This window comes from Malaclemys terrapin, chromosome 5 (assembly GCF_027887155.1).
Source record: "Malaclemys terrapin pileata isolate rMalTer1 chromosome 5, rMalTer1.hap1, whole genome shotgun sequence".
NCBI classification, from domain to species: Eukaryota; Metazoa; Chordata; order Testudines; family Emydidae; genus Malaclemys; species Malaclemys terrapin.
Genome location: NC_071509.1, coordinates 31,650,936 through 31,668,973, shown reverse-complemented (window position 1 = coordinate 31,668,973; position 18,038 = coordinate 31,650,936). Strand labels below are relative to the sequence as shown.

Sequence of the window (18,038 nt, the reverse complement as noted above, 5' to 3'; positions counted from 1 at the left end):
TAAGAAGTCAGTAAAACAAACCTGTACATGCATAAAATTTTACAAAGCTTACCTTCCCCCCTCTTCAGTGGTATCCATGCAGCCTATAATAAGAATCAACTGCTGTCCTATAAATTCTTTTGTCAGCAAGTTTTCAATACAGGAAAAATCTTCCCTTTGTTCTTCACTCAGAACTGGCATGTTCTGAAGGTAACTGAACACAAAGGACAGTCATCACTAAATGCAGGATCTCTGTTGCAAAGTCAAAATACAAAAGTGTTCCTTCCTACTTCTGTGTAACAAAAGGTTACATCTTTTACTATCACAATACATTAATGATAAAACATTTGAAGTTCATTGTTCATGTTTTTTGTTTTTTTTTTTTTTTAAGATTTATACAATTCTGGATGAACATTTATAAGACATGCAAATAAAGTAGCTTAAATGTATGAAATCCACAAAAAACTACATTGAGATCTCTATAAACGTTAGAGTCAGAAAATGACAAAAGTTTATTTTGCATATGCAAGCTTAATTCTGCCTTATGTGTAGGCATAACCATCTTTAAATACACATGCACCATTTCTCAAATAAATGAGCAATCAAAAAAAAAAAAGATTTAGTATAACTATAGCATTGAATACTGCATACCAGATATACCAAGTCTAAGAAAGTAATTTATATGAGAAGTACCCAGTAGGCCATTCTAACAAACACCACAGAGGAACACTGAAAATTTGCTGGCAAAGATGGGTAGTCCATATTCACAAGGCAAAACGTATCCTCGGTCATTTCCTGACTTTCTTCTCTACCTGTGTTTCTCTACATTTTTATTCCTTGGCTATGCACACATGTTCTGCAGAGCATTCCTTAGCGTCAAAAGAAAACTTGAAAATCACACTTTGTGACCTATACTGTCATCAACAACATTTTTTCCAGACCACTCAGGCATCTTTCAGTAAAGGCTATTTTTATGCCAAATACTAAGTCTTAAACTTCCTACATCTAATCATTTCAGTGCTAGCTCTACTAAAGAAAATAATTTTAAAAATTTCTTTATAATGGGGTGGCTCCCCATCCTGCAATACACACTTTCCTCATACTCAAATGTCTGAACCATTTTTTTCCCCTCAAAAACTTTAAAAAATTGTGAAAAAAATCAAGGATAAAATATTTTTAGCCTGAAGAACAACCATTACAAAGAAAACACTTCTGAAGAAATTGTGATTCAGTTAAAAGATTTTCCATCTCTTACAGACATTACAAAAAGAGGAAGACAAACATTTTTAAAATTGTTTGCAGCTTTGTACTCATTTGGGGACGCATTTGGGGTCATTCAGTTACAGACCTTCACAAGTGAGAGCTTAGAGCATGGATAAGGGCAGCATAGTCCACACTAAAGTTATATTTTAAAACAATTCACAACAGATTTAACATGTTGTAGCATAGGTGGCCGGTATAATGGGCCAGGGAAGGCTAACCCCCCACTAAGCCAACCCCTGCTCTGTCCTCTCCCCCATGCCAGTGCCCAAGAAGGAACTCAGCTCTGCTGTCATCTGGAGGCCTGGCGCTAGGGGTGGAATGGTGCTGGGGGCCGGCAGCCCGGCACGGAGGTGGCCCAGCGGCCCAGTGCTGGTGCCGGCCAGGGGCCTGGGACAGTTCGTCCAGGGCTCCTTTGGCGGGGGTGGCCACCTGGGGCTCCAGGGGACAAGGAGTAGGATCTTGGGTGCAAGGGTCTGGGCCACACAGCTAGCCTCCCTGAAGGAGGGGCTCATGTGTCACCCATGTGCTGTAGTTTAGGTTTTCCAAAACCCATACTAATAATACAGGGAGTAGTGAAAGGGTGGGAGGACACTTTAAACCAACAGCTGCACAAATTATAACACAAGATGTAAAAGAAGAGGGTGCAACTATTTTTCTGATTGTGTTCCATGGGCACCATTCCAAACCTGAAACCATTGCAAAATGCAGCTCCCTGCTTATTAAGCAATTTCATGCCGAAAGCACCTATGCTCCATGATCTGTACTGGCTACTACTAATTTCTTGGCGAAATTTAAAGTTACCCCTTTGGGACCTAAATCATTTAAATTAAAGGGGTCTCTCTGTGAAGGATCTGTAACTGTTGAACTCACTCCCCGTCCTGTGTCTCAAAGCCTAGATTATCTTATTCCAGTCTTTTCCTGGTGGGGAGAAGAGAGAAAGGGTTTGAAGAACATTGTCAGGAAGGAAGGAAAAAGTCCTTTATGGCCTCTTAAATTAAAATGTACATGTCATTATTTTACACCCAACATACTGGATTTGTGCTTTTATAAATATGAATACATTTAATAGACTGACATCTATAAAGTTCATAAAGCATGTTAGCAGCATCCTTTCTCTTTCTGAAGTTCCCTGCCTCATTTACCACACAGTTGTCAATTTCTGCAACAAATGAGGCAGGGGTCCTACAGACAACAGCCTAATTCACCATACATCCCAGATCACATTCCATCTTGTGCACTGAAAGAAGCAGGGGTCTTGTGGAAAAATTAGTATGTGATCAAGTATGTAAAGACTGTGTCATAATGCATACGCACAGAGGGATGAAACTGAGGTTGCATAGAAACCCTAAATCTGGCATTTCTTAATTTCTGAGTCTTTGACTATGAAACCTTTTAATAAGGTTTTTCTGGAATGTTTAAAGATGTTTAATTTACTCCTGGGGAAATTCTGTGCCTCTGCGCATGCACAGAATTCATGTCTCCCATAGATTTTTTTTCTCCACAGAATACTTTGTGCTGATGGAGAGCCGCTGCAATTACTCCTTTCGCCTACCAGGGGCTGCTGTGGCACCAGAAAAGAGGACAGACAGCTCACAAGCTGGAGCAGTCAGCCATGGAGAGGAAGAGAGCAAAGGCTGCTTTTCTCACAGCAACATGCATGCAGGGCCAGGTGAGGGAGAACAGTATATGGGGGTGTAACAGGGTGCTGGCCAGGAGATCCAGGAGATAAGGCTGGCAGGAAGGGAGGGAAGGGGGCGGGAGAGAAAGGAAAGGGAGGAGCCAAAGGCTGTGCATCCCTGCTGGCTGGAGAAGCTAGCTGTCCCCCAGGTTGCTGGTTTGGAGCAGACTGTAAATAGAAGGTGGTGGGAGCTGACACTGAAAATAAAAAGCACTGGTGATTGCACTCAGAAGGGGTCTCTGGCTGATTTGTTCCGAGGGCAAGCGAAGGCCTTGTTACGGGGGGGGCACAGACAGAGAAGGGCAAACAGGGCTGCTGGATGGTCACCTAGACGGGTTCAGAAGGGCTAGTAGGAGGGACAGACTGGAGTGAGAGTACAGGAGCTAGTGGGGTGACAGCATTGAGCCAGGGCTGAATGGGAGTGGGGTGCAGGGACACATGGGCCCTGGGGGAAGAAGGTGCAGAGAGAGATGGGGATGAGACAGATGTGCCTGTGGTTAGAGTCTGCCTAGGGGAGGCTTCCCAACTCCCTAACAATCCTTTCCTCCCCACAATAAAAGCCTGCTCTATACTTCCCTCCCCCCGCACACACAAAAACCCCCTCCAGATTCACTCCCAGACTCCTAGCAATTACTTCCTTCTCCCTCAGCTCCTCCATTACCTCTTACTCCCTCCAAGCCTTTGCACTGTTGCTAAGGAAGGGGTGTAGGAAAACATCTCTGTATTGTAGTTTAAATGAATTATTACTCAAAGGTCTGTATTCATATGCCTAGTAAGGAATCTATTTGTCAAAAAACATTTCCTGAATCTTTTTTTGTTGCCCATATTGTTATGGGCATACTTGCTGACAGGTATTTTGAAATAAATTACCAAAAATAATTGAAACTGGTGTGATTATATGGCGCAAAAAATGAAAAATACGTGCGGCTCATTAATTATGCACACACGCAGTGGCACAGAATTCCCCCCAGGAGTAGACATTGGGTCGCCTTAAGTATATCTATAATATCGACCTAGACATTACACCTGTTGCGGCGGTGGAATTAAGTCAATGTAGTGGGTGATTTACATCAGAGGGAGCTACATTTTAGTATAGACACTTACAGAGTTAAATTGACGTAATCTGTACTATACGTTTTAGGATAGACACTTACACTTACAGAGTTAGGTTGATGTAAACTGACCTAAATCTGTAGTGCAGACCACCCCTTACAAATATTCTCAGCAGTTTTTCCTATATTAGTGGTAAGCATTTTTAAATATAATTACCTCAACAGATAATCTGAATATGTGGCAGGTTCTGACAAAATCTGCTCCATCAAAGCTTCACCTTCTTCCCCTTTTGATTTTAGATACTCACAAAGGGATCTCCAATATAAAGCACTCTCAGCAGTTAGATCTTCCACTGGAATCAATTTCCTAAAAATAAAGAGAAATAAATACACACATATCTGTTCAGATCAGTTAAAAATATTAGAAACCTAAAAGACAGAGAAGGTGGGTGAGATAATATCTTTTATTGGACCAACTTCTTCAGGTCTGGAAAAGGTACTCAGTGTCACACCTAAATACAAGATGAAAGATGGTTTAGTTTAAGTAATTAACACATATTTCAAGGGATCATTCAAGGTGAAGACACCAGTCACAGGGGTGCACAAAAGGCGGGGGTGTTAGTGGGTTAAAAATTGTTGTAATAAGCCATAAATTCAGTGTCTCTGTTCAGTCCAGGATTTTTCGTGTCTAGCTAAATTATGGATTTAAGATCCCACGCTTGTCTTTTTAAAGTGTTGTGTAGGTTTCCTTTGAGAATGAGGACTGAGAGGTCAGATACAGAATGATCACTTTGTGAAAAATGCTCACCCACAGGTGATAGGGTGTTTTTGTCTTTTATCATTTTCCTGTCTGAGTTCATTCAAGAGCGTAGTGATTGTCTGGTTTCACCCACATAGTTGTTATTCGGACATTTAGTGCACTGGATGAGATACACCACATGTTGTATAGGCATATGTAGGACCCATGGCTCTTGAAAGTGTGTTGTGAAGGGTCTTGATCATTGTTGCAGTGGAGATATTTCTTTTAGGATGCAGACATCTTTCCTAAACCCCACTTTCTGGCCTTCAAACAACCCCCCAACCTCTCCAAGCTCATCATCAGAAGCAAGCTCCCCATAGACCAGGACATACAGATCAGGGCATATCAAATCAAAGCAACACCAGACCCTGTCAGAAAAACAGATGCAAAAGCTGCTCCACTGCTACAATGATCAACATTCCTCACCCACCATAATGCATCTTTCAAGATACATGAGTCCTACACATATAACTTTCCCACTCAAACTCTATAGTCCAGTTTAGAGGGTCAAGGACCACAATAGTCCTTTTAGCCACGGCACTGCACCAGGACTTCACATTTAGCTGATTATACAACATAACTGCCAAGCCTTTTTCAGGTTTCAGAGTGGTAGCCGTGTTAGTCTGTATCAGCAAAAACAACGAAAAGTACTTGTGGCACCTTAGAGACTAACAAATTTATTTGGGCTAAAGCTTTCGTGGGCTAAAACCCACTTCATCAGATGCATGAAGTGGAAAATACAGTCGGAAGATGTATATAACAGTACTGATGAAGTGGGTTTTAGCCCACGAAAGCTTATGCCCAAATAAATTTGTTAGTCTCCAAGTCCTTTTCAGTTTCACTGCTATCCAGGATAGAGTCCCCCCAATCTTATAAGTACTGTATGGCCTACATCCTTTATTCCTAGATCATCTGCTTGAAGCCACCAAACCAAGCAATCCAGATCACACAGTATCAGTGACTTGTCCTCTTCATTATTTACCACTCCCCCTTTTTATATAATCAGTGATTATTTTGTTTTCTTCCAGGTTATTGACAGAAATATTAAATAGCATCAGGACAAGAACTGATCCCTGCAGTAGCCCATTATAGATACCAGCTCAGTGATGATTCTGTTTACAATTACATTTTGAGGTTCCACATTGTATTTAGCTGTGACCATCTCACTACATTTCCCAGACTTGAAGAAGAATTCTGTATAAGCTTGAAAGCTCGTCTTTCTCATCAACAGAAGTTGGTCCAATAAAAGATATTATCTTATCTAAGTTAACATACATCTGGGTTTTCCGGACATACCCTTTTTTAAATCTTTTTTCTCTGTTTTCAAACAACAGGATGTGTACGAGTTTTTAAAGACTAGAGAAACTGCAGGTCAGAAAGAGCCCTGATTGGTCCCTCCCCAGCATCTGCAGCTGATTGGTCCATTCCCCTGCAAGCCACAGCTGCTGGATCCCACCCCCCCAGGCTCCAGCTTTCAGTCTTGGGGAGCGGGTCCCACAAGAAAGCACTGTCTGGAAGCTGTTACTGCATCCTGGGCTTGTGCCACCCACCCACCAGTGTGACAGGGAGCAACACTGCCTACCCACCTCCAGTGAGTACCCCCACAAGCACCTCCAATTGTACCCTCTCCCAGTTCTCCCCCTGCTCTGATGGTGTCTTCTTTTTGGGAACCTGAAATATAGTGACCCTAACCTAACCCACCTTGTCTAATTTTGAAACTTATCAGTTAGCCAATTTTTTTGTACTGTTGCAGTTTCTTAATCAAAATGCCTGGCAGTACCAAGCCAAATGCCTTATAGAAGTCTACGTATAGTGCATCAACATTACCACCTTTATCAACCAATCTTGTAATCTCATAAAAAAATGATATCAAATTAGTTTGGCAAAATCTATTTTCCATAAACCCATGTTGATTAGCATTAATATTACCCTCTTTTAATTCTTTATTAAATTGAATCCCTTATCAGTCATGACATTATTTCGCCGAAGCTCAGAGTAAATTATTAGTCATCCCGTTTACCCTTTTAAATATTGTCACATTCACTTTTTTCCAGTCCTCTGGGACTTCCCCAATGTTCCAAGACTTATTAAAAATAATAATTTTTTAAAAATCCACACAGGGGGTCCCCGGTGTAAGTCTCCCCTTTATCCGCTGTTTCGGATATCCATCACTCATCAACAGGAAAACATGTTCCGATTCACATTGGTCCTGATCCACATATCTGTCGTTTGCACGGATCGGGACCGACATGAATTGGAACACGTTCCCCTTATGGTACAGTACAGTACTGTACTTGGTCCATCCCCCTCCCTCCCAGTGCCTCCTGCCTGCCACCGATCAGCTGTTCAGCACATTCAGGAGGCACGGGGGAGGCGGGGGTGGGTGGGAAGAGGGGGACGGGGCACTCCTCCCCCTCCCTCCCAGTGCCTCCTGCCGATCAGATGTTAGGCGTGTTCAGGAGGCGCAGGGGGAAGGGGGAGGAGCGGGGATGGGGTGCTCGGAGGAGAGGGTGGAACTGGGTGGGATGAGGCAGGGTGGGAGTGGAGGGGGGCAGGAAGAGGCGGGGCGGCCCTATACAGTACTGTCCTGTATTCCTCCCAAGTAGTGCTCCTTCCACTGTCATATGGGGATAGTGGTACATACTTGCCTACTCCACAGGACTGCTGTGAAAATTAATCTGATAACATTCCGTATAGCCCTTTGAACAGTGCTTCATAAATGCTAAGATTAAGTGGTGGTACAGTACCCATCATGAGTGCAAAACGCATTCAAAGTGTTAAGAGTGGGTCTGTGTCTAAGAGAACATCAGAGTGTAACATTAGAAGTGAAATTAGATGTTATAAAGCGTATTGAAAGAGGTGAGCGTGCAGCCAACGTTGCTCGTATTCTTGGTTTGCCTGCTTCGACAATTTTTAAGAGTGCTGATCGAATTCGTGAAAGCGCTAGAAGTGCTATGAAATTGTCATCAGTGAAGATAATGAAACAGAGAATCAGTACAATGGAGACAATTGAATGTTTGCTGGTTGATTAGATTGATAACCTCCATGAAAAGAAAAAGCCTGTGAGTTTAAGCTTGTTTCAGAAGAAGGCCAAAAGCCTGTACAGGTCTGTCTCATCTTACACAGGGGTTCCGTTCCGCGGTTACCGCGTAAAGCGAAAACCGCGTATAGCCAAAACCCCATTGAGTTCAATGGTGGGCGAAATCGCCCGCACTACAGGTATAGTATTAAAATTGTTGTTTTTCTCTGTTTTTGCCGACCGTGTAAAGTTGAAATCGCGCACGTTAAATGCGCGTAAGATGCAACAGACCTGTATAACGATTTAAAGGAAAGAGAGAGGGAGAGCTCAACAGCAGAAAAGGAGACCTTCAATACTAGTTGTGGGTGATTCCACAGATTTCAGAAGCATGCCAATCTACATAATGTAAAACTCACAGGAAAAGCGGCTAGTGCAGATAAAGCTGCAGCTGAAATGTTTCCAATGCAGCTAAACACAATTGTTTCAGAAGGTGGCTACTCTCCAAAACAGGGTTTTTAACATCGACAAGACGGGCCTTTACTGAAAGAAGATGCCAACGAGGACTTTTATTTCTCATGACAAGAAGACTGCTCCTGGATTCAAAGCCTCAAAAGACCGCTTAACCCTTCTGCCTGAGGGAAATGCAGAAGGCAATTACAAGTTAAAGCCCTTGCTTGTCTACCACAGTGAAAATCCAAAAGCATTGAGGGGCTACGTCAAGTCTCATCTCCCTGTGATTAGGAAGTCTAACAGAAAGGCCAGGATGACACACAATATTTTCCGTGAGCGGTTTGTAGACCATACTGTCCCTGAATGTAAGGCTTACTGTCAGAAGGAAAATTTGTCCTTTAAGATTCTCCTTCTGCTGGATAATGCAAGTACCCACGAATTAGACTATGAAGCTCCCTGCCTGAATGTCCTATTTTTGCCACCCAACACCACATCATTGCTGCAGCCTATGGACCAGGTGAACAGTCTGCCAAAGTCTCCAGGGCTCTCAATGATGCAGTGGCTTGCTACAGGGAGATCTATCGTTCAAAGATTCACGCAGGAGAGCAGACATCGATAAAATCCTTTTTTAAGACCTCTGCAACCAAAAAGCCAGCCACAGAAAAGCCAGCATATGAAAACTTAGCCGCCACTCCTACTTAAGTTTAATGTAATTGTCACTTTTATACTTTATTACTGTATTAAAATATTCTATGTGTTTGAACAGTGTTAGTAGGGTTCTATATTATTTTATACAATGTTTTATGTGTAAAATGTGTACTGTATAACCGGTCATTGTAAAAAGGTACAGTTTATGCGAAAAGAGCATTGTCATAGGCGAGTGTGGTGACGTTGTGAATGCATCCCCCCTCCCCCCATTCCATTATTTCTTATGGGGAAAAATTCCCCTGTAAATGTCGTTTTGGTATCCATTGCCCTTTTCAATAATGCAACCCCGATATATACAGGTAACCCCCCGCATTAGCAATCCAGATATCTCCTCAGTCAGCTCTTTTAAAACTCTTGGATGCAAGTTATCCAGAGCTGCTGATTTAAAAACATCTAACTTTAGTTGCTGCTGTTTAATATCCTTCTAAGATACTATTGGAATTAAAGTATTTCATCCTCATTGAATATGACATGATTTGCATTTGGGGAGAAAAACAGAACAATTTATTAAACACTCCTAACTCTTCTGCACTATTGACAATTCTGCCACTTCCATTGAGTAAGAACAATTACCATTGTTAAGGTTAGTTTTGTTCACAATACTTTAAAAAACAAACAAAAAAAAAACACCTCCTCCTCCTCCTTATGGTCCTTAGCTCTGCTGGCTATAGCGTTATCCTTGTGACCTTTTGCTTCCCTTATGAATTTTCTACAATTTCTAGTTACTATACATTCATTCCTATCAACTTCCCCTTTTTTCCTTTTGCGGTACATTATTTGCTGCTTCAACTTCCCCTCTAAGTCAGGCTGTTTTGTTAACCAGTGTAGTCTTCTCTCTCAATAGTGGGATTGTGGCTTTTCTGGCATGTAGTTACACGTTCTTAAACACTTTCTAATTATCACTGAAATTTTTCTATTTAAATTCTCCCAGCTGATTTGGTTCAAATGTTTTAAACTTTGTGAAACTGGCCCTTTTAAATAACAATTAATAAAAAAAAAAAAAGAGAAGACAGACATTACAGATGGTCAAAAGTATAATAATCACCATGATGTTCACTGACTTCACTTCCCAGCACATAGAACAGTTTCTCCTTTCCCATTAAAAAGGCCCCAATAAACTGAAATCCCATGCTGAAAGTTGAACGAAAAAATGTTAATCTTTTAGATACACAGGGCTGATTTACATACCTGTTATCAAGGTTTTTGCAGTTCTGAACTAAGTCACTAAGTGGAGATAACGAAAACATGGCATTAAGCACTGAGACAGCCACTTTGGGGCAGTTTTCTACATCCAACCGGTGAAGCAATTCTAGGACATCCCCCTCAGTCAACCGTAACCAGGCTTGAAGAAGTTTCTTCTGCACCACCTCCTTAACAGCATCTATTCATAGAAGAATTGAATCTATATTCACAGGATTAAGTATATTTCCCATGTACTTTTGGTACTCCGGGGTTCTTAAAAACGAATGCATACATGAATAATAAATATTATTATTCTTATGAAGACCATAAGGAAACAAAAATTGATATGGTACTACTGTAGAAAAAAGCAACTACTTACATTATTACTGTAAGGAACAGTGGACAGATCCACCAATCGCTATTAGTCAAGATGGTCATGTTACCCCATGGTCTGGGTGTCCCTAAACCTCTTACTGCCCTGTTCTGTTCATTCCCTGTGAAGCATCTGGGCCGGCCATTGTCAGAAGACAGGATACTGGGCAAAATGGACCCTGGGTCTGATCCAGTATGGCAATTCTTATGTTATTATGAGAACTGTAGTCCTCCTCTTGACCAGCATGTTCTGCTGGCCATGCTTGTGTTTTGCATGTTTCTGTGCTTCTTCTCCCACACATGAGATGACATACAGCAGAACAGCCCCAACCTCTTGCTTCCCTCATACATTCCAAATACCAAAAGAAATGAACTCCAAAAGTAGTGGGGATAGAGAGATACTCATGAGACAAGGAAAAAACAGCTTGAAGAACCACAATTACCATAAAGTAACTTCTTTTTTAAATCTGTGTCCATACAGACCTACTTGTGGTACATACCTAGACCTTCCTATTAATTTGAGAAATGCTGAGAAGTCCTAGTTACAGCTAGATAAACAAGGATTGCAGAACTGCTCTTCGGAATTTAGCATGGTAACGTTTGGTAAAGTTATGGACTGAGTTTACTCTGCTCAATACATCTAGAAAAACTAGGGTTTCCGACTTTCTCTTTGCAGAAAACCAAACACCCTTACCTTGCCACACCTCTCCTCAGATGCCCCGCCCCCGCTCACTCCATCCCCCCTCCCTCCATCACTCGCTCCCCCCCACCCTCAACTCATTCACTCATTTTCTCCGTGCCGGGGGAGGAGTTTGGAGTGCGAGCTCTGGGTGGGACCGGGAATGAGGAGTTTGGGGATCAGGAGGGGGCTCTGGGCTGAACCAGGGGTTCAGGAGGGGGTGAGGCTGGGGATACGGGGTTTAGGGTGAAGGAAGTGGCTCCAGGCTGGGGACAAGGGGTTTGGAGTGTGAGAGGGGGCTCTGGGCTGGGGCAGGGGGTTGGGTTGCAAACTTCAAGAGGGAGTTTGGGAGTGGGAGAGGACTCCAGGCTAGGCAGGGTTTTGGGGCTTGGGAGGGGATGTGGGCTTCGGGTGATGCTCACCTCAGGCGGCTCCCGGAAACGGCGACATGTCCCCCTGGCTCCTAGGCATAGGGGCAGCCAGGTGGCTCCATGCACTGCCCTGGCCACAGGTGCCACTCCCACAGCTCCCATTGGCCACGTTCCCGGTCCATGGGAGCTACGGAGCCGGCACTCCAGGTGGGGACAGAAAGTGGTGCTTCCCTGGCTGCCCCTGCACCTAGGAGCCAGAGGGCCATGTCACCGCTTCCAGGAACTGCATGGAGCTGGGTAGGGAGCCTGCCTGCATGCAACCAGACATTTAACAGCCCAGTCGGCAGTGCTGACTGGAACTGCCAGGGTCCTTTTTCAACCAGGTGTTCCGGTCAAAACTGGACACCTGGCAACCCTAAACAAACCTAGCAAAAATCACAATACAAAACTGTTCACATTTTACACATATAAAAACAATTGTGATGCTGTATGACTCCCTGAAATCCTCTATTACCTAACTGAACTCTATTCTGTACCTACAGCCCGTAGTGCTCTGCCTTCATATTACTTTTATACTATATCTTCCACATTTTCTTTTAGAGTATTTTTTTAAATATCTGAAAAATAAACATTTAAGAAAGGAATGGACATCCTATAAGCCAAAACACTCTGAAATTCAAATAGTTCTCTCACCAGATCTGTCATTAAGTCCTTGCTGCAACAGTTTTACTCTCTGAGCTATGGACAAAGCTCTCATGTGAACTTTTTCTGCCAAAACCTTAAAAAAAAAAGTAAGCAGATGTTGGTATTTGACTATCAAATGCATGTCTACAAATTACATCCAGCAACTTGAAATTCAACACCTCAAGCTCTCATTATGGTTCTGAATGCTAAAAACCCTAACAGGATATTTAAGAATTTAAACACACAAAGTTAGAAAATTAATTTATTGCAGGGGCTCTCAAACTGTGGGTCGGGACCCTTCAGGGGGTCACAAAGTTATTACAGGGGGTGCAAGCTGTCCGCTTCCACCCCAAACCCTGTTTTGCCTCTAGCATTTATAATGTTAAATATATAAAAATGTGTTTTTAATTTATAACAGGGGGTCGCACTCAGACGCTTGCTATGTGAAAAGGGTCACCAGTACAAAATTTTGAGAACCAGTGATTTATTGTTTCACAGCAACTCTAAGTCAGCCCTCTTACCATAATCCTAGGCACACTAATAAGGCACTGATATCTATGATCCTTAACATAACTGAGCAGCCAGACCGCCCCTTCATCCCTCATTTGCGCTCCCCCGTCCTCCTCCTCCTCTCTCACACACACACACACACACACACACACACACACACACTTCATTTTTCTTCAACACAGCTCTGCTTAGCTCCCAGTGCAGAATTGGAGCTTAAGTCTTCTTTCCTTCCTGGCTTAAGGGAAAAGATTCACAAGTAACACTCTGATTAAGAGTGACTTTCCATTTAAATCACTAAACAGAGAAGCCAAACCTGTCTGTAATGATAGAAACAAGACTGCTACATTACTTAAACCCAATTTTTTTTCTTCCAAGTCCACCAATATGAGGATTCAGTCCAAAACCAATTTAGATTATTGAGGGACTCTATAAGACAGAAACTATTTAAGATATAATTAACATTTGTTAGTCATCATCCCAAATATTTTGCTTGTATGTCATAGTTTCTTTTCCTTCAGACTGTAAGCTCTTTGAGACAGGAAGCGTTTTCTCTTTTGTGTTTTACAGAACCTAGCACGTGGGTGCCACCACAATAATATTACTAGTCATTCATATTACAATAGTACAAAAAGCACTCCAAATAAGTACCACACCAACACCAATACCCAGGTTTTAGGAAACAATATCTACATATACAGATATAAAATTTCATTCACAGCCACACCTGCTGATGGGTAGAGAGAGACTAATAAGTAGTAAGGAGATGGACTATATGCTTTCTGTTCCTGAAGAGCTGGGCTCTAGAGCCCACGTACTCTACCATATGCTACTTTTTACAATAGAGCTCCATGAAGGTTATATCATGAAGGAAAAAAACGGACTACTTTTTCTAAAGGTTCAGGAGATGCTACTTGAAAGATTCCTTCAATGTATCACTCTCTTATGCAGTGACTTTTCTGGTAACTGAACCATTTTAGCTACTTTTCTTACTGGAAATATCTTGTAAGCTTTATAAAAACATATACTACGTCTCTTAAAGTCTTGAAACTGAAATTAAGAGACCTGTTTACCTCATATGCCAGTTTCCTGACAGCCTCTTTTATATCCATAGTGCGGCCTACAATTTTTGGCAAAGTCTTAGCTGATGGGGCAATACATGACAACACTGCACGCCTCACTTCTGAACTTGAATCATTTTCAAGCAAAGCATTGTAAACTGAAAAGAAAATATCAGTCATTAGCACTGTGTTTCTTAAAAAATATTCATATCATAATAAAATAAACCCATTTACGAGATGCCTACAAACACAACGTGAGAAATAGTTCAAATCAATTAAAAATTCTCTCTGTATAACCCTTATGCTGTAGGCATTTTGTAGAACATTCTAAGCCCTAACTATACCAAGCAATGACCTTTTGTGTCAGTTAAGGGTCCCAGCCCTCAGCTTCCCTCAAGACCAAGCCTCAAGCAGAACTTTCAGTTCAGGGTCTTTGATTGTGGAACTCTCCCTTATACAAGGATTGCAATCTTCACCAGCTGACTTCAGGCACAACAAAAAGCACACTTGTTTTGGCAGGTTTATCCTGATTTTTTACTTTGCATTACTTTATCTGTTAATCTCATTTCTCTCATCCTTTTGGGGGCATTTAAAATGCCTGTTATTTGACAGTGCAATATTACTGAGGGCTACTTGGTTTGACCTTTTGGTTGGCAAACATCTTTATTTTGATTTGTGTTTTACTAAATGGTGCTTTATGCTACTAGGTTAAAATAAAAAAAACATAAATTAAAACTAGTTAACTAACTAGGTTAACTAGTTTAATATGTTCTGTAACATTTAAAATTTACTTATTCAAAGATTTTCTATCCTATTTATATATATATATATATAAAATACACACACACACACTATTGCATTGATAGAATTAATAAACAAATCAGCTACATTTTTGTATAGTATTTCAGGTTTAGTCAATCCTTACAAAGAAAATTTTAGAAGAGATTAAGTCAACTGAGCTTACTAAAAGAAAAAAGATTATAAAAAGTATACAAACACACCATTAACCACAGGACAGTTCTCATCATTGGGATCCTGAAGTCTAGCCAATGCCAGTACAGCTTGGAGTCTCACATTTGGAATCTTATCCCTCAGTCTAATTAGCATGGCTTCATTAATTTTATCAAAGAGATCATCATCAATCTGGGCATTTTCTGGCATACTTCCCAAAAGCTTATTAACAAGCTGGCACACTCGAAGTCTAACAGCATGGCTGTTCGCACTGTGAGACTAAAAACAAAAGTCGTCAAGACAGTGGCCAAAGGGTTATGATTTTGACCACAATTACGACATAATAAACAAGTTATACATCATGTATAACTTTCCCTCATTTTTACATCACATATAGATACTGATGTATAGCTACTTAATACTGTGGGTACACAACAAATACACATTTTTACTCTAGAGCCAACAAATCACAATTTAGACTGTATATCTACAAAAACTTATACATATGCTTAACTTTACTATTGTGAGCATTCCCACGGAAATCATGGTAGTAAAATTAAGCGAAGTCTTTGCAGGATTTGGGCCTTAAGCTACAGAAGAACAAATATTTCCTAAAAGTGTAATATAACACTAACTATAATGGGCTTCCTCACAGCCCCCAATGAATCAAAATTGAATACAAAGAACCTGATTGTTCTTTGAAAATGTGTGGGGGGGAAATCATTTTGTTTTAGTATTACCAATTTTGATTGGCCAACATAGTCACATGGACAGTCTCCTCCCAAAAAAACAAAAGTTTTTTAGTTTCCTGAAGCTACCAATTTCAAAAGCAAACATACTTCTATTTGTGATTTCTTGTTATTGGAACTTAAATTTAATTAAAATAATAATAAAATAGTACAATAATGAATGCCCTATTTAGGCAAGATCTACATTAGAAAGTTTTGCTGGTTTAACTACACTGGTATATTTAAGCCAGCAAAACTCTCCTAGTGCAGACATAATATATCTGTATGGCAGTGCTTATATCAATATAGTTTATGCCTATTTGGGGAACTGGCATAAACGATACTGGTATAAGAACTTTTATACAGATCTGAGTGCATTTGCACTGGGGCTTTTACTGGCATAGCTACATCAGGCAAAAATAATAATAATAATAAAAAATTACTCCCCTAAGTTACCTATGCCGGTAAAACTTAAGTTTAGACCAGGCCTTAGATTTATATAGTGTTCACTTGGTAAGTACATTACAATGCCAAGATTTTCCCTTAGATGGAGATTTCACCATCACATTAATAATTTGATAAATGTTGTCATGATACCTCAAGCAGAAAATTAAACAAATAACTCAGAAGTGAGTTTTCTTCTTCTTCCTCATTACCATCTTCTTTCTCCAGCTGATCAAATGAAGTAACAAACTTAGCTGCAAAATTTATCACTTGTTCCACTGCTGGTTCCCGCTTGTAGATTATCATAGGATACTTAAGGTAATGAACAAACTCCTCATGAAAAACCATCTTATCCTTCAGCTGAAATATATCAAACACAGAACGTAAACAATCTTTCCATGACATTATCACAGAAAAGAAAAGAGGTGGTGTCTCAGATAGGCAGCTCCCACATAGGTCTTTATAGGTCTAAAACAGTAAGCACAGATCCACTGCATAATGTGCTTTCAGCAAAATGTCCTGCTTAGTAATTGAGCTGTCACAATTTATGCCATAGTTTGAACTCTAGGCTCCCCTGTAAGTTCATCTCAAGAAGCTAAAACGTTAAAACTACAACTTGGTGTGTCTACACCAGTCTACAGAGGTTCTTATACCACTTCATCTCTGTAGTGCCCGAGTACTTTCCAATAGTGCATTAGACAACGTGAGTGATATCGGTCATATGTGGTTCATGCTCTCTCTCATCTTCTTCCCTGGGGTAGAATTGTGTGTGCAGTGCAGTGTACTGTTTTTTGATAGAGCTTTGCTTTTAGGTTTTTTAAATGTACATGCTGCTATGCATGTTAGAGAAAGCAAAAGTCAAATAATAATAATACCTAGTTTGTTTTTCATCCACATAGCTCAGAATGTTTTATAAAAGGAGTCAGTATTATCCCTATTTTACAGATGAGGAAACCGAGGCATGGGGCAGGGAAGTGATTTGCCCATGGTCACCCAGCAGGCCAGTGGCAGAGCTGGGATTAGACCCCAGTTCTCCTGAGTCCAGTGCTCTATCCACTAGGCCACACAAGTTGCAGGTAGAATGGAAAGTGTGGAGGTTGGTGATGGCCCTTAGTTCAATTAACATTTTAAAATGTGTTCCCCCCACCTCTGTTCCTCCTGTGGACAATCCCTAGGAGGATATTCACCTGATTGTAGGTACGCTTCAAAGCTGCCACTAGTTTTGCATGGTTCTGATGAGGTTTCTGAGCCATCTCGAACGCATCTTTGATTTGCAGCAGCTTCTTCTCTGCTCCCATTGCTGGGAAGAAACGAGCGCGTCATTTACCAGCGGCGCTGGGAACATTACGGGATCGCTGCAGGGCGCAGAAGACCCGCGCAGCCCTGCTCATGTCCACGGACCACTCGGGGCCAAGCGGCTCGAGCTGCCAGCAGAGCGGGGTGGGTGGGGCTGTTTGTAGGGTTACCATACGTCCTCTTTTTCCCGGACATGTCCGGCTTTTCGGCAGTCAAACCACCGTCTGGGGGGAATTGCCAAAAAGCCGAACATGTCCGGGAAAATGGCGGCTCTGCTCCTCCCCAACTCTTCGGCTCTGTTTAAGAGCCGGGCTGCCCGAGCACTACCGGCTTCGGGCAGCCCCGTGCCTCCAGACCCTGCGCCACCGGAGCCCGGGAGGGGAAGTGCCCGGCTGGGGGCGCAGGGTCTGGGGGCTGCCCGGCAAACCCTGAAGCCGGTAGCACTGGGGCAGCCCTTTCCCCCTGGCTGGGAGTGGAAGGGAGAAGGGGGCGGAGTTGGGGCGGGGCTAGGGGTGGGGAAAGGGGCGGGGCCAGAGCCCGTGGAGGGTCCTCTTTTTTTATTTATGAGATATGGTAACCCTATGTTTGCAGCAAAGAGTTCACGGGCAAAAAAAAAGTTCCACCAAAGTCTTTGCAAATTTGTGCCGAGTTCGCTAAGTAGTTTCGGCTGACCCGCCCCACACATACCCGCGGGCGGCGGCGGCGGGGGGGCGCTGTGCCGGATGCAGGAGCCGGCCCCCAGCCCAGCGCCGCTCCGCCCGTGCGGAAGGAAGGGGCGGCAGCAGCTGCGAGACCCCGAGGACTCGCGTGCCCGG

The 18,038-nt window shown here is 42.2% G+C and overlaps 1 protein-coding gene across 1 annotated transcript in view; it reads right to left on the bottom strand.

The window, feature by feature from the left end:
* NCAPG (non-SMC condensin I complex subunit G) overlaps window positions 1–18,038 on the bottom strand; it is a 38,551-nt gene that overhangs the window by 20,259 nt on the left and 254 nt on the right. Inside the window, exons 2-9 of the mRNA XM_054028853.1 lie at window positions 17,115–17,227; window positions 16,081–16,287; window positions 14,806–15,034; window positions 13,817–13,962; window positions 12,246–12,330; window positions 10,137–10,329; window positions 4,190–4,339; window positions 53–193 (exon numbers count right to left, since the gene is read on the bottom strand). Of these exons, the coding sequence (XP_053884828.1) occupies window positions 53–193; window positions 4,190–4,339; window positions 10,137–10,329; window positions 12,246–12,330; window positions 13,817–13,962; window positions 14,806–15,034; window positions 16,081–16,287; window positions 17,115–17,225 (1,262 nt within the window). The 5' untranslated portion in view covers window positions 17,226–17,227. The remainder of the gene's footprint in view (window positions 1–52; window positions 194–4,189; window positions 4,340–10,136; window positions 10,330–12,245; window positions 12,331–13,816; window positions 13,963–14,805; window positions 15,035–16,080; window positions 16,288–17,114; window positions 17,228–18,038) is intronic.